Source organism: Falco cherrug, chromosome 9 (genome assembly GCF_023634085.1).
Source record: "Falco cherrug isolate bFalChe1 chromosome 9, bFalChe1.pri, whole genome shotgun sequence".
NCBI classification, from domain to species: domain Eukaryota; kingdom Metazoa; phylum Chordata; class Aves; order Falconiformes; family Falconidae; genus Falco; species Falco cherrug.
Genome location: NC_073705.1, coordinates 22,182,183 through 22,199,220, shown reverse-complemented (window position 1 = coordinate 22,199,220; position 17,038 = coordinate 22,182,183). Strand labels below are relative to the sequence as shown.

General features: G+C 37.8%; 1 protein-coding gene across 2 annotated transcripts in view; it reads right to left on the bottom strand.

The window, feature by feature from the left end:
• Positions 1-17,038, bottom strand: part of ABLIM1 (actin binding LIM protein 1) — a 143,575-nt gene that overhangs the window by 84,492 nt on the left and 42,045 nt on the right. For both annotated transcript variants that reach the window (XM_055719883.1, XM_027812088.2), the window contains exons 3-4: positions 10,927-11,110; positions 8,305-8,414 (exon numbers count right to left, since the gene is read on the bottom strand). In XM_055719883.1, the coding sequence (XP_055575858.1) occupies positions 8,305-8,414; positions 10,927-11,110 (294 nt within the window). The remainder of the gene's footprint in view (positions 1-8,304; positions 8,415-10,926; positions 11,111-17,038) is intronic.

Genomic DNA, 17,038 nt, shown 5'->3' with positions numbered 1-17,038 from the left:
AGCGATAGGAATGAAACAGATGACAACTTTTAGGAAGGTTTTTATGCCCTGATAACCCGTGGCAAACTACAGTCTAGCTAACAACTAATTCACTTTTTACATTCCTTTTAAGTGAGATCTGATTCCTGACTTCCTACCTGGCAGCCTTTCTGAACATGACAATTCGCAAATACTCTTAGCTCTGAGGATCTCTCCCTATAGTTGTATTTTCCAAGCTAGTGATGCCTTCTCACGCAACACCCTTTACTGAGCAATTCCCTGCACTTCCCCCAGAACTTTCATTGGAATAACCTGTTGATTAGTACTTCTCTGGTAAAAGCTAAGGAGACGGGTATGTTTTGACTTCCAAGTTCAGGGTGGGGTTATGCTTATAGAAATAAGAACTGATACTTATTTAGTACATTTGTATAGTCTATTCACAATTGTTTCTGACCAATTTATATGTATCACAGAAGTTATAGAACAGAATTGGCAAACTGGACTGAAAACACATTCCTGAAAACCATTAATTCTTGTGAAGGAACATTTTCTGATAGAAAACTCATAAATCAGTAACTTTCTGCTCTGCCACAACTATAGTCTCAGTACAGTTACTGCTTTGTCTCTATCACCCAAAAGTTACTCTGTAACACTGCTTTGTAAACTTCCAGAGAAGGATCGAAGGCAATTTATAAAGCAGCAGTGAAAAATAATTGTAAAATAAGAAATAGCTGAGTAAATGGAGGCTACTTGACCAATTCAGCCATTGTTATGAAACATAAGCAAGGACTAAAATTCATCCAAGAAAGCAATTCAAATTACGAAAACGCCTCAAAATTTGCAAACATTCTTCAAAAGAGTAAATCTTGGAGTAATCACAAAAATGGGCCAGTGTCATTGGAAGGATTTATCAGGGGAATAGCTGCATATTCTTAGGTGTAATCTAATGGCCTTGCCAGAAAGGAACTGTGCTTGGGTTTGCATAATTTCTCTAAATTTTGTATCATTTCACACATGCTGATTAGCTTATTTTATTCTTAAAAAGGGGGGCAGGGTAAAATCTTAGATCCTCTGTATGCTCAATATATTGTCACAAATGTAATTGCCCTGCAAGGTTATTACAATCAAATTTAGGTTGAAGTCAGGTGAATTAAATACTGACATTTAAAAATAAAGGACTTCATTTAAAAATCAGAATTAAAAATTTTAATTAAATCAAAGTTAAAGATCCTAGTGAAAACACAAAGAAGAAACTTGCTTTCCTTTTCCTATATATGAACAAAATCGGGATGGTAAGATCTGCCACATTTAAAATCTTAAAGGACACAGTGATCCAAAGTAAATAGTTTTTTAAGCTACAGACCCTCGACAGATCAACAGTTCCAAAATTAAAATATATTTTAATGTATTTACTTTCTTTGTGTGTCTAGCAGATTTTAATAAGTTTCTGAAATTTAAAAAAATTCATAATGCTATTTTATGCATTCCAATTAAATTTCAATTTCCATTCAAATAGAGCTTGACATAAATCATGAGCAAAAGTAGCCATGAGGGCAAAATAAAGATGTTAAAGAATATGATGAATTTATGCAGAACCTATATTAGCTTAAGTAAATGTGTACAGATATGGAGTATCCTCATGCTTATCAATTAGCCTTTTACAATTTAAAATCTAAACGTAAAACAAGGTTAAAGTTATTCTAATCAAGGTTTCCTGCGTTATTAGGTAAACCATGATTAAAATCAGTGACTCAAATCACAGTGTTTGAAATCAATCATGTCTGTGGTACATTTTTATTCTACGCTAAATCAAAAAAAGAGATATAGGACTACATCAAATAGTCAAAGCACATCAAGACACCCTTCTGTCAAGCCCCCAAAATCCTCAACTGAATCTTCAGTACCTAAACACAGGTATGCAGGCTTTAATGCCACAAAGGTATGTGAGTGTTTCTGTATCTTTAGCAGATGAGCCAGCAATTATGAAACAAAATCTTTGTGTTATAGCACACAAAAAATATTCAACATTTAAGGTTCCAAATTATACACAGGATTTCAAAAAATACATTTAAAAAAATGCATGTTCAAACCCAAAATTGTTGATCCTAAGTTCCCTGGGGTATGCACTATGTTGTGAGTGTGTATCCTTTAAGGCAAAAAAACAGGCTCCGTGTCTGACACACAAAGCCTATCCACATCTGGGCCACGTATTTGTACAATACCTATACACTATGTAGCTTTGACACACAGAGTGGAATTGTATGGTATTTCCTAAGAATGAGCTCAAAATCATGTGTTGGATGTTGCTTAAAACACTTTAAGGCCAAAAATCATTGCAGATAGCTTGCTTACAGTCAGCCAAGCTCATCCACCTCACTTATTTAAGTATTCCCAATGGACTTGAAGGAGTTTTCAGACAGCTCAGGAAAAAAAGGATAAAGAACAAAACAATAAAAACTGAGTAAAAAGTGGCTAAACATTCACAAATCTTAGCTGCAGACTTTTCATGAGAACTACAATTAAAAGGAATTTTGCAACCATTTTATCACTCAGCTAATTTCTAATGAAGCAGTTTGTGATGCCTATAAATCAGCTCAGATGTTATTTCTGTATACTGGCAACAATCACCTATATTGTTTTCTAATGAACAGTCAGTTTTGTCCCGAATATAAAACTGCATTACAAATTAGAGAGTCTTTAAAGGAGGACTGCAAGTAAATTTGTTTCCTCTCCATTCTGATGCTTCATTGTTTAAAAAACAACCTCACTTCCCACCCCCCCCACCCCCACCCCTCTTTCTGGGTAGTGAGGCAGAAGATAATTCCCATTTTTTCCTGCCCCTTTCTTCTTTAAGAGGTAAGGTATGTTGGCTTTGCTCTAATTCCACATTACCAGAAACCTTGTTGGAAATTTCAGATATTTACTAGGAGCTTTACTGACTGCATCTTATTTGAAGATGATAAGGCTATTGAATAATTAACAAAGATATCTTTCTCCCACAAGTTAATAGAGCGTTAAGTTTATTATTTATATCACAGTAGAGCTAAGATCCCCAGTTGTGAGCCAGGATCCAACTCTGTCAGGCTCTACTGATAGGCATGAAAGCATTTGTCCCAGAGAACTTGGATTCTTTGAACCAGAACATAATGTGCAAAACAGACAAGGACAAACATACAAAACAGTATTGTGAAATCTCCACGTGGATGCCGGCTGGTCGGGGAACAGCTGCACCGAAGATTATTTATGCATATGTAACACTGGCCATTTTGAAAACTCTGGTCCACATCTTGGCTGTACTGTAATGCTCTTAACTCACAGGAGAGTCTGTTACAAAGAAAGGGGAGTTGAAATAGCTTACCCTCATGCTTCTTTTCAGACAGTATCCTCACTGGGTATCTTGGCATATACAGGACACAAGTATCTATTTCACTGAAGAAGAGGAAACTGAAAGTCTCCATCATCATTTAAAAATATGATTAATTTTTAAAATGAAAACTCTTGCTAGGGGATTGTAACGCTTCAGCGTCTTTTGGATGGGGAGTTTTTTCCTATTCATCTAGAAAGCCCTCCTTTTATTTGAAATGCAATTTCTTAATTAGTTCATGTACATCGCTAAAATGATCCAACCTTTCAGCAAAAAGGTCATCAGAAATAACTAAAACTTCTTTACCAGCACCCATACAAGGAACCGGCTGAGACAGGGCCCAACCTCTGGTGGAGAACTAACATAATATTCTTATTACTTAAGTGGAATGCCTAACAGAAAAATCTCTACTTGAGCAAGAGGGAAATGTATTGAACTGTGTTCAAAGACACGTAGTCTCTTGAGAATTTCAGAGATGAGCCCTGAGCCCCAAGATGGCTGGTTTGAGCTCCACCAGTGCAGACTGCTGGCAACACCTCACGTGCTTACCCCTGAGTGTGGGGCATCTGTCTGTGGCTGCTCTGCTCTCAGCTATACTTTTCATGACACCTCTTCAAGAAGAAACACAAGCCAGTGTGGTACTTTTTAAAAATGAAGGTCTGACTAAACTAGGGATTTTTATCTTCAAATGCTTGCATCAGTTCACTTACTAGCTGCCTTGGTGAGAATTCACTGCTAAAATGCCCTAATGTAGAAGTATCAAAGAGGGTAAGCTTGTCAACGTGGTCAGCCTACTTGCCTCTGCTTCACACGCTAGTGCTAGCAGAAATGGAGAACATGCACCCTCAGTCGCTACTCATTTGGCTGCTACAAAAATAAAATAGTTTGAGATGCCAGGGGCTGGAAAGAATATTATAAAGCTCATCCTACTCTTTCAAAGGTACCTAACCTTAACACGGCTGAAGGACAAAGATTTAGGCAGACTTCAGGTTCTTGAATTTCTCCTTACACAAGTAAAAAACACACAAACTTTCTAATTTTTGTGACTTTAGCACCAACAGGTAAGACTCGGGCAGTAGTACAGTACTAAGGACTGCATCATCTAAGCACCGTACCATCTTCATTTTGCTTTACAACCGCAAAACATGTAAACTTGGGCAGCATTATTTTTTCATTTTGTTGGTAGAGAACAGACCCTTGAAATTTAAGTACCTACCCTGATACATAAAACACGTATGAAAAAAACAGAAAGCCTACACGCAGAATTTCCAGGTCCAAGGGAAGTAACCAGTAATTCACTCCTCTGACAACATGAAAACAATAAACCATGAATCCCCAAACAACAGAAAATAACAGTAACAACAACAGCAACAACAAAAATCAGAAGTTTGACTTCAGCTATGACTTTTTTCACTCTAAAAGACAGCATGAAATTAGGAAAAAAAATGTAATTTGCAGATTTTTGAAGGTGGTTTTCAAAAACAGTCCACTGAATAGGAGATACAAAATGCTGAGGGACAGTGAAATGAGGCTGTCATCTATGGGACAGAGGTACAATACAGCAGATGTTATTAAAAGAAGATAAAACGGAGGGGAAGGGGAGAGAAACAGGGCACCCACCACCAAATAACCAAACACACAAGTTGCAGTCTTGCCTAAAATTTAGAAATAATAGATGCCTGCACAACTGCTTTTCTGGAAAGACAATATGGACCATAACAAACACAGGTGTGTTTGCATGTAGCTGTAACACAGTAGAGAGCAGGAAGAGCTGAAGACAGTACAAACCAGATAATCATGATGTTGTACACAAAACCTGGACACAGTTTAAAACATAAATAGTAAATACCAGGATAAATTACTTGCGTTACTCCTTTACCGAGCCCCAAAGAAAGTAACTACCTGTCTTTGTCAGAACCTTGAAACCCCTGAACTATCGAAGCCATGAACACTTTTAGTCAGTGTTGTCTAGCTGTCCCCTGCTTCTGTGCTGCTCTGCATCATTTTGCCTTACAGATCACACCTCATTTATCAAGCTATCATATGAAATAAAACAATAACAAAGATGAACAACACCCATTTCATTTGTCTGCAAAGTTGCTTGCACATATTTAGGTATTAGATTTCCTGCTGAATGAATGAAAATCCCAAAGTTAGTGCACCGTGTACATCTAGCAGTGTCTAAGAAATAGGGTTGACTAAATTATGAATTATGCTTACTCTATAGCATCTGTATAGTGAAAAAGAGTGTCTTAGAAAGCTAGAATAAAAAAGGAATCACTGAAATGGTTCTTCTGGAAAATAGCTATAATTATTCCAGGCAATACATGTGCAGCAAAAGAAATATATTAACAACATAAATAAGTGTCATGGACCCAACTAATATTAAGCAAAAAATAAATATTAATTATTCAGTATTTTTCCTCCTGATTTTCCTTGGTGTGCATTATAAATGAGTGTAACAATATTCAGGTTCATGTTATTCAAGATATTAACCCCTGTATTTAGAGACTTTCGATTTTCCTTGAAATCATCAATGCTGTCAAATAAGCCTGTGAAGTAACAGATCTCAGAAAATGGCATGAATGCAGACATTCTAGTGGATAGAAGGCTTCCTTTCACATTACATAAACCAATTCAAACCTGATACACTTTCAGTCAATTGAATTTCCTCACTTCCAATTTCCTTTACTTTAAGGATAAGCCTCCTCTAATAACCTACTTGGAAGCAATCAGGGGAAACTGACAGCAATATAGGATGTAGAAGAGGTGCGTAGTATGAATGTGCATCTCTTCTAAAAGAAGTTGTGTTAAAAAATGCATCCTTTCAAATAAGGGCAATGCATTAGAAAAATCTAGTGTGTCTGCTTACATGTCTTTCCTGCTGGCTGAAACAATCTGGAACAGTTCACGCTAATTAAAATTTACTCTTCAGTGTCAGCAAGAAAGACTTCTCCATACCTAAGTCAATTTTTGCACAAAGCTAAAGCAGCAGCTGGCAAATCTTTGAAGACAGAGGATGGTTCATTAGTATTAATTGAGTTGTTTTTTTTTTTAATTGAGTTTTTCTGAAGCTATAAACACATGGTGGTTTCACTTTTGTCCTGTTTTGGAGAGTTTTGCTCTGAAATGACCAGAAACTCTACACTATATCTTTCTACAAGTCTTTGTTCATAAAAGAACAAGATGCACAGTGGCAGGTACTTGAAGATTTTGAAGTAGTGCACTCTAAGCTGTCAAGAGCAGGAGCTCTCTTGCTGTGTGTACTAATAAAGCAGTCTGGTCAGCAGGACCCAATTGTGATTAAAAAAAAAAAAATCAATCACATCTTAAGTAGGAGGAAAGATTGTTTTACAATCCTTGCTACCTATGTCTTCAGTATGGAAACCAAGAAGCAACTTGAGCAGAGACTTGGGGCTGTCAGGAAGTGACTCTCCAGCTCCTTCACCTGCTATCAGACAACTGGAACCTATCATTTGCTAGGAGACGTTTTGGCACCTGGAGTCATGTATCTGGGAAGCAGCCACACTGCTGGATAAGCGTGTCACCTTCTATAAACCAGATGTAGTGTGACCCAGATACTTCTATTATTGAACACTAGCTGTTTGCGAACCACTGCTGTGACACATTTAGAAAAACCTCAGTACTATCCAAGATCCCTATGCCTTGCTGTTCCTTGCCAATTATGCCTCCTAAATATCAGTAACTCAAATACAACTTGGACACCATTCCTTTGTCTCAAAAGGACTGTGGGTGTTTGAAGTTCCTCGCACATTTCTTTGTTGGTTTGTAAATCTTGTAAGGCTTTTTTCAGGTTCCTAAACTCTTCCTTATCTGATTAGGCCTATGCATTTTCAGCTCCCAATCTACAGTTACACTGGAAAAGTATCACTTGACAGAAAGGCATGATAACAACAACAACAAAAAAAAGTCTCTCATTTTCCATTTTACTAAGTGTCTGATTACATATTCTCAGGCGAATCAGATAACCTGAGATTCACCTGACTCATCCACTGAGCACAAATATTATCCTGCTTTGCTTTTACATTGCACTTTGTAATCCTAGGATCTCAAAGCCAAGTACCAGTACAAAATGCAGAGTGTCTCCCTGAAGGAAACCAACATTGGTGGAAAACTGCCTAGTGTCACAAGGAAATCTGCAGCCTTTTTGGATTATACAACTGTATTGGGTAAGTCACTACAGCTTGGAGTGCTGAATACAATCCAGCAGTCAGAGAAAGAATCAGAAATCCCCAAAGACTTACAAAAGTAACTACCAGAGGCAGAGATTAATATCAGTAATTTACAAATTATCTTTTAAAAGCATTAAAACCCAATAGCAAACCAAGTTAACTTCCCTCCCAAACTTTCTTCATTTCCTCTCTTTCCCCTCTACTTGCTTTCTCTCTTTTTTACAATGGTTTCTTGAGGTTCTAATCACAGTATCATTGCAGTAGCAGTCTACTGGAATCATAATCCTGGTGATAGTCCTTTTAAAGGCTAATTTAATTAAATCAAAGTTAAATAGTAGAAGAAAATTAATTTCCTTTGACTTTGTCCTCTTTTGAATAGTTAAACCTGTGCAATTATACATGAAAAAAAACCAGAATCTATCAACTCTGAAACCTCAGATTTCATCAATTAGATATTTTTCCAGTGCCTGTAAAAGAAAAATCAGCCATTTAAAAAATCCAGTCATTGGGGAAAAGTCATTTTGAAAATATCTTACACATATTGAAATGTGTAAATGTCTTCCCACCTGTAGTACCAGGCACTTTTGGGGGGGGGGGGGGGGGGGGTAGGAAAAGAAAAAGAAAAAAGATGGTTCACAGAGATAGTTTACATTTCTAAAGGTGAAAAAAAAAAATAACAAATATGAATGATTGTATTAAGTTCATTTCAACCAAATGTTGACGAGCCTGGGAAAGTGAGAGGCTTCAGCCGGAAGATGGCATACTTACTGCTCGAGGCAGACAGTTCTTTTGGACTGGAGGACATTGGCTGAGCACACATCTGACAGAGACAGTCCCTTCCATTAAAGGTAACCCGATCGCCCGGTGGAAATGGACGCCTGGAGAGTTAAAGAGAAAAGTGTGTTTTAGCAAAGGTTACGCCAGAAATTTTCCTCTGTTCCATATATCTTAAGTTTGCTGCCTTCCCCCAGTGCAATCAATATTTTACAGAAACGGAGGTCAAATTGTTTCTGCAATGTGGCCTTGGCAAAGCCAGGCACTGCAAGAAATACAATCTGTAGATGCAAACAGAGCAGAGGTTAGACTTGTATTTTGGTTTAAAAAAGTTATCAAGCACACTTCATCTAAAGAGGAGACGACAGTGAAATCTGCTTAGACACAACAGCTACATTTGTGATGGTCTCAGCATGATGTTGTGGACAGCAAATGGTACAAAAGAGAACTCAAAAGGAAGAACTGGAATTGGTCTTGAGGCTAGTGAAGAAATGTGGAGCTAGTCACGCATAAATACACTAATATCATCTGTATTCAGCAATGATATGTATTACAGCAGATGTAGTCATTTGCAAAAAAATATCAAATGTTACCCACATTCACTCTTTGAAGATTTACAATAGGTATCTACATTACAGAAACACTACTGTAATTGCTAACTGTGCAGATGGTGTTAGGAGAAATGTAAAGGCTATGGAAGTTTGATATTATTTGCTGATCCAAATAAAATGTTAAGAATGTGTGTTAGGCAGAAGTTGACATTGCTGTTAACTCTTATTTGGTGTATGAAACAGAGGACGAACAACATTTTGTATGAGGATTTCACTAAAATAAGAAGGTTCAGCAAATCCAAATCTTTAGTAAGCAGCTTTAGCTGCTGAGTACAGACCCCCCACACCACACCTCACTCCAAAACTGTGCTTAACAAATGAACATCTGCTTGTTTCCACAAAACGTTTAAGGCATTGTTCTAGTTTCCTTTCCATTGCCATTCCTAACTGGGCCATATATAAACCAGCAGCAACACAGCATTCCATTAATCTACTCCAGTAACTCCTATTTTGTTCATTCAACATAAAAAGATTGATGTAAATCAACGTACAGAAAACTGATGCATGTTTCATACTGTATCATCTACTTTCACACTGTCCTTGGGAAATAAAACTGAAACATACACATCATATGATTACCAATATGCAGTAAATTCACACACTACTTAAAACCAAATGGAAGACCAATCAAAATACTTTCATTAGAAAAGATCTTAAAAAGCGTACCAGGCTCTAGGACAAAGTACTTGGACTACTCATCAGAGACAGCTATGAAAGGTTAGGGTAACACCTTGCAAGTCTGTCAGACACATCATATGATGGAATCTCCAACAAGGTACTGTCTCAGAACGTACATTCTTGCCTTTCTTGTTCATGTCATCCTCCTTTATTAAGTTTCAGACAATTCGATTGCTGCCAGGTTCTGACTTCTGGGGAACTCTACTGTCCTACTTCTCTTCCAGACTACAAAGGAACAGGCCCCATTCTTTTGGGTTCTCCCTTTCTATGAAATCTACCTACATCTCTAACTGCGTACCTCAGACATTACACTGAAACTTAAGAAAACTTTCTTTTTACTTCCAGGGCTCAGAACTCTAGAAATGAACCACTTGATGCTCATCTTAATTCTAACTTAGTTAAGTTGTAGAATCATTATATCACTTCCACTTTATGTCTAGAAGATTATTTTTACTACTATAAAAATGTACCACTCCTATGAAGACCTGCAGAAGCTTTATTTCCCCTAGCATATCCAAAATGTTATACTGATCACCATAGCAGTAACGTATCTGCTAAGACAGCCTAAATTCTAGCATAGTCTCAGTGCTAGAGCCAGCCAGTAAAGAACAGTATGTGCAGGGTCTTTGCATCAAGTTTAAGCTGTAAAGCTCAACTGAGATTTTCAAGTATAGAACTGTGCAAATGAATGGGCTATGAGAGCATGTGGAAGTTTTGCCCAGTAGTCTAAATTGTGTATTAATACCTTAGTGAGAGTTTAAACAAAAATAAGTTTAAATGCCACCTTTTGTCCCGTCCACACAGTCTTAGCTAACTTCTTTTTATTTCGTGTAAAACTGAAGACTGGTTCTCTTACTGGGCACAGAAACAGTATTTGGGAAGAAGAGGAGGATCACAGTTTCCGAAAGCCATGTCTTCTTACATGATGTGAAAATGAGTCTCCAGTATATTTTCAATTTTTCAGCTGTCCTTATAGCCGAAATGACTATTGTAGCATCCTGAATTTTGCTTTATCTCATTTCTCCCATTAAGCTGGGCTGATCACCTGAACTCAACTCAACCCATGTCCATTATCTCAATATGTAAGCCTGATACTTAATCCTTTCATCTGTGACAGTAGCTTTCTGCAACAGGGAACTATATGTAACAGACAAGCTGTTACTGAGTGGTATTTTGAAGACCCTCAAAGTCAGACTTGCAGCAGATATTTTCCAACCAAATGCTCCCCAAAGAGAAATGTCTTGAGTTTTGTATCTCAGGGTGACACCTTTCTCCCTGTTTTCCTTGTAGTGGGTTCACACCATGGTAATTGAAAGGGATAACTTACTTGCAAACAGTACAGGCAAAGCAGCTTGGATGGTAAGTTTTTCCCAGAGCTGTCACTACTTCTCCTTCCACGAACTCCCCACAACCATTGCAGCGGGTACCATACATGCGCTGGTAATCCAAGGTGCAAAGATATTCCCCATTCTTAATGAAAAAGCCTCCTTGTGCCAAGTCACAGCCACACACTGAAAGAAAAAACAAAACACACAAATATATTGGAAAAATATACCTGCTAAGGATGTCAGCAACAGTCGATGCTGCTGACAAATTGGAGGACCCTGGTGGTCTTTCTCCCTTCTATCAGACTTCTACTTTCTCCTCCTGTTACTACATGCCTGGACATCCCAGAAGATGGTTGGTATTCTCTGGCTACAAGACAGCTTGTAATAAAGACCTTCTTTAGAGCAATCTTACATCATCATAGCTTTCATGTACTTGGTCCTTGCCAAGACCTTGGTTACCTCACATCATCCTGTTAATCACGTTATCAGAGTTATCTGTACCAATGCAAACTTGCTTTCCCTTCTGGGACTGAAGATGAGCAGAAGAAGATAAATGATTCCATAAACAGGACAGATTTTGTTATTTTATGCACCAGCATACATTTTTCCTGCAACCATGTGCTTTAAAAAGCTTTCAAGGTGCTGATTCTTTATGAAACAATGAATATTTTACGTATGTTGTATGGTTTTGATTAACTCCTCCAGTTCCCAGATCACACTGACCTGCTTCACCATTGCTGCAGCAATACTTTTTGTTTTGCTTTAAAAAGTATCACCTTTGAAATGTTCAGGGTGATTTTACAGTATTAATTTAGACATAAATACTGGGAGTAAGTGGCAGTGAAGAGACAATCAAGCATTAAAAATCTAGCTACACCTCCACCATATACACTTCATGATATATACAGTCAAACTATAAAACAGTATATCGGACACTGAATAAAGCCAATAGGACAAGTATTCCCCACCTGTGTTCTGAACAAATTTATGCCCTAAGAACTGCTATTACCCTTGAGTGCCTGATCTGCATTGGTCTTGTGTTAGTCTTTTATATACTATACTCCCTGTACATCATGGATTAGATAAACAACTCTAATATTTGGATATAGACTTGTGGCCACATACAACCTTATTGCGGAAAAATAATTGTATCAGTAAGAGGGTGAAGAATCAGTCAAGGATTTCAGTGATTTGGCATTTTTCCACAATGCTTATTCACCCAAACCGAAACACATTACAATCAGGTGCTTGTTCTGCTTTAAGAAAGAGAGACAGGAGACAGAAAGCAATCCATCCTGTTAACAGCCAAATCCTATGAAGAGAAAATGCCATGGGAGATAGGAGACTGAATTTCGCACTTGAGCTTTAGCTTGGGTTGAACAAAGGACTTAAACCTACCTATTTAACATCCCACAGTAGCACCAAAAATATTACTTGCTTCATGCAAGCTTTAAAAATTCCTCTTTATTCTCAGTGAGAAAGCATAAATAGGGGCTGCTAGATGAATTCTTAGACAAATATATATATATGGGTGCTCCCAGGCATTTTGGTTTCAGCCACTCCTGCTCCTCTGTATATTGCTCCGTGTAATTCATTATGAGAAACTACTCTTCACAGCAGCCCAGGATGCTAGCTTAACTCTCACTCTGCAAGTAATTCCATCTCATCACTCTTCATAACATTCAAGTACGTTCGGATCAAATATCAGAAATATCATATAACATAAATTCTGATTATTAAGAAAAAAATGTAAGCAGTATTCTAGGTCCCTGCAGTTACAAAGTCCTTGAAAAATGACAATATGAAATGCAGGAAGATTATCAGAGGAACTGGGTTCAATTCATCCTTCTGCCACAAATTCCAAGCATGATATTGTGCACACCATTCGTTCTCTCCCCTGTTATGATGGGGTAATATCTTATTAACTACCTGCCTTGAAAATTAAAATTACAAGGTGTTTGGGGCAGGGATTGCAAATTCTGTTTGCCTGTTGCCAAGCTCCAAAGGTCTAATGACTATTACTGTAACAATAATTAATAGAGTAACAATAAACAGAATGATTAAAATGCAGCTTAGAATTAAAGCAGTATACTAGCATTTTTCCAGTCTCACATTTCTGCATAGAACAGTGTTAATATACCATGTGCAAACAAACTACATTTCATGGCGGCATTAAATCCACAAGCAACCAAAACTCAATTATCAGTGACTTAAGAGAATTACAGAGAACTACTGTTAAGCTCTATTATAATGCTTTAAAATGCTCCAAGCTGGTTTTCAGGTACACCTCCAAAAAAACAGCCCTCTTTCATTCCTCCGTTTTGTTTTCTTCTACTGATCTCCATTTTGTTTAAAATATTATTTTCAAACTACTGGTATAATACCATGCAACCACTAAGGCAGAAAATACTGGTGACCTCTACACCACATCACCTTAGACCCTTCCTGAGTCGGGAACCATCTCATCATTTTCCACTGGTGGTTCAGAGGTGAAACCTAAGCCCACTTGCAATAGCTTTGCTTTTCTAAGTTACCTTTGGTGGAGCCTTACAATTCCTTACAGTTAAGTCACGGAGTAACCGAGAATTCTACTTCAGTGTCTAAAAGTTGTTAGGGATTACTTCAGCACTGAGACTGTTAGATCCTGTAGTTACAGTGTATGAACCGGAGTATTGTCATGGAGTGGTCAATACTAGATGCTTCAGAAGCTGCTAAACTTCATAACGAGCTATGGAATACTCATGTGTCTATGCAATTTCTTAAATTACAGTTTGTCATTTAGCTTGTAGCTTTGACATCCAGGTCTAGATAAATTTCAGCTTTAAGCTGAAAGCACTTGGCATGCTTCTGGTTCTGCATCAGAAGCTGCATATATGAACTCTCTGGCTCTTTACTATGGTCCCCAGTTCTACCAATGAGTCACCTTTTCAAAAACGTGTTTAGTCATTACGGCCCTCTTTACCTGCCTGGGCAATGGGCCTAATAAGGTAGAATGATGAGAAGTAACTTTCAATGCAACCACTATACTAGCTTCTTCTGAAAATCCAGCTTAATCCAGTACTGTACAGAGGTCTGTGGCAGATCATTGCTTGCAAAAACCACTACAAACTTTGAAAGAAAGGGTCCACACACTCACAATTATTAAGCTTTATCCCTTTTGCATGGCCACAGGAATTGAAGCCTAACAATGAAAGTGGGGTATAAAATTACTTGGCAAGTCTTTTAAAGAATGTAATTACTATTATTAAAAAGAAGATCCCTCTACTGCCCTTTTCTTTATCAAGTCCCCTTTCTTATTCTTTTTGTCAATAACTCAGAGTGAGTTAAATTCTCTCATGCTGGCAATCATGAATTCAGACACAAGCAGAACTGCTTCTGATGTGAACCACCAGCAGATTCATCATCTTTGGCATACTCACAGCAGGAAGCACACACCAATCTGCAAGAATTAAAGACAAGTCCTGGCAACCTCACATTACAACGGATTTTTGCAGTCAATTTAGTACATGTGTTCCTATCACTAATCACAGCTTTAAGCTACATGGGCAAAATAAGGGTCACCCAGACTGTTAACACCCATGGTTGGAAAAATGCTGTTCCAGTCGGCTGCTTTCACTTTGAGTCAGAGATCAAAATCAGAAAGGATGAACATGACTGTATCCACACTTGGTGTACAATGCCATGTGCAAACAAGGAAGGGATTTTAACAGCTTTTTTTCCCCTCCTTTTTTGCAACTGTGCATAAGTCGTGGATATGACAACAAATTCCCTCAAGTTTAAACATATTGCCTTAGCACAGATATTTATGACCACTGTAGAAATACCACAGAAAAAGATGGATGAATTTTGATTATTTTTATTATAAAGCTAGACCAGCTGTGATAACTACGTATGTACAATAAATCCTAATAGGGCGATCTAGGCAATTGCTGCAATACAAGTATCATGTCATCAAAGAAAAATTAATACCAAAATGATGACAGTTTATAGGAAACATCAATTTGTGTTCTGTTTTTTCCTATACTGCTGGGGAAAACAACTTTGAAAGAATTACTTTGTGGAGCCAATAGCAATGCAAAAACCATGTTTGAGAATGCAAAAAGCAAGAGGTATTCTGTAAACATACATCACATGGAAATAGTTCTACAGGAGAATAACATTTCCTCAAGACTCTTCCTGCTCAATAGGATGGAAGAGATTGTTTTACATGACCAGAACTTCTGCAACAGGAGACACTGGGGAGCATTTCTATTCCCTGAGGTACCACAAGTGTAGGGACAAAAAAAAAAAATAAATTAAAAAATCAGCTTTTTTCTTTAAATGAAAAAAGAAAACCATAATCTTCAACAGCTCCTGAAAGAACTCAGCTTTTTTCTCAGTCTGTATATCAAAGAATTTCATATTCCAAACAGACGATCCCGCCTATCTTGTGAATGGAATAACCTGGAATAGCGTTCTGCCTCCCACTGCATGGAAAACACCAACCTGCTAGCTTTTTCTCTCTTGAACTCCTCTCTGGAGCTACTGTTATGCAACCTTGGAACACAAAAAGATCAGAGATACTGTCGATGCTGCTGTCAGCTCTCAAAGCTACAAGGTCTGTGTATGCAAGCCTGGGCTATTATGACAAAATACAGATGCTCAAGAGCTACCCAGTTGCCTGTGATCTCCAAGGCACCAGGACTATTCTTAAGCTAAGTCACTTCCAAGCTTTAACAGAGACGATGAAAATGAAGAGCTCAGATTTTTTCAAAATGGAAGAGGATTTGATCCTACTGAGCATTATGTAGGATTTCCATAGGGTTATTGTCAGTGAGCTGAAAAAACAGGCCCTTAGTAAAATAACTCAACGTTGATGTTAAGTAAAAATGACTTCAACACTGAAGAAACAAAACCACACAAGCAAACTCTATGACTACACATCTCACTTTGCAGACGTGAATGCTATTCATTAAGAGAAGTCTAATGATCTGCTTTGTCACCATGCATTAAATAAGGTGCAAATTCAATTTCCTGTTGGGGTTTTATTTCTTTCTTGTATTTTTAAGTTTCGTAGAATAATGGGGCTGTTCTCAAGCAGGATAATATTCATCTAACGTTTATTCCTTAGGACATAATGGACTTCTTGTTTGAAGGCAGAAAGGAATTTGTCAATGTTTCAGTTTATCACCTACATCTAAACAAATATACAGGAAAAATCTGGGTTGGTTTTTTGTTGGGTGTTTTTTTTGCCTTAGAGCTTAACAAATCCTGTATTGATGACAGCAAGGTTCACGTTCTCATTAAAGTTTAAAGTTTCCACATTTCAAATAAACTAAGTCTTTCTCTGCCTTTGTTTTATTCCTCTTCTCAACACTTTTATTGAAGGAATAAGTTAATGAATGAATGAATGACAAAGTATCATCAGAAAACCCCATGAGAATGGTAAATCTCAGAAACCATGCTGCAGTGCTATCATTGCAGAAAGATGGTGCACAAGGCACCATTAAGAAATAGCATACAGCTTTTTGCCAAAGCTGTAACTGAGATCCTAGTAACTGTTACATTCCTGTTACTGGAGGGGGTTTTTTGCCATACACTGATGAGACTATGCATTTTGATCCAAGCTGTTTGGAACGGTGTCCAGCATTCCCAGTGGCTTTGGAATCTCTTCTCTTTTCAACAGACTGACTTCAGAAACAACCCTGGGAAGTCAAAAGAGCTTTATGTACATGGAACAAATACAGGTGATGTTAAAATCTGCTTCATTATCTAGTCACCAGCTGGAAGAAAGGTCTAGCAGCTAAAATACCTCCTGAGCAAAAGATGAGACTGCATTTCTCCCCTTCTCTTAAACTGGTCTGGGATCCCCATGAGAAGCATTCCTTGGCCTCCAGCCAGGCCCTTCTCCTCTTCCCTTGAAAAACCTTGACTGTCCATTTCAAACATCCTGCCTGCAAGACTATGAGTGCCACTGTCATTATGACATGTAATTCTCAGTGGGATACTTGAGCAAAACCTCCAAACATTTAGTGCAAGCATTCACTCAACTGAAATCCCTAGTGATGACCGAGTTCTGGATAAGCTCAGAGTTTTGCCTTAACTTCCCAATCAATGCCATGACACTGCCTT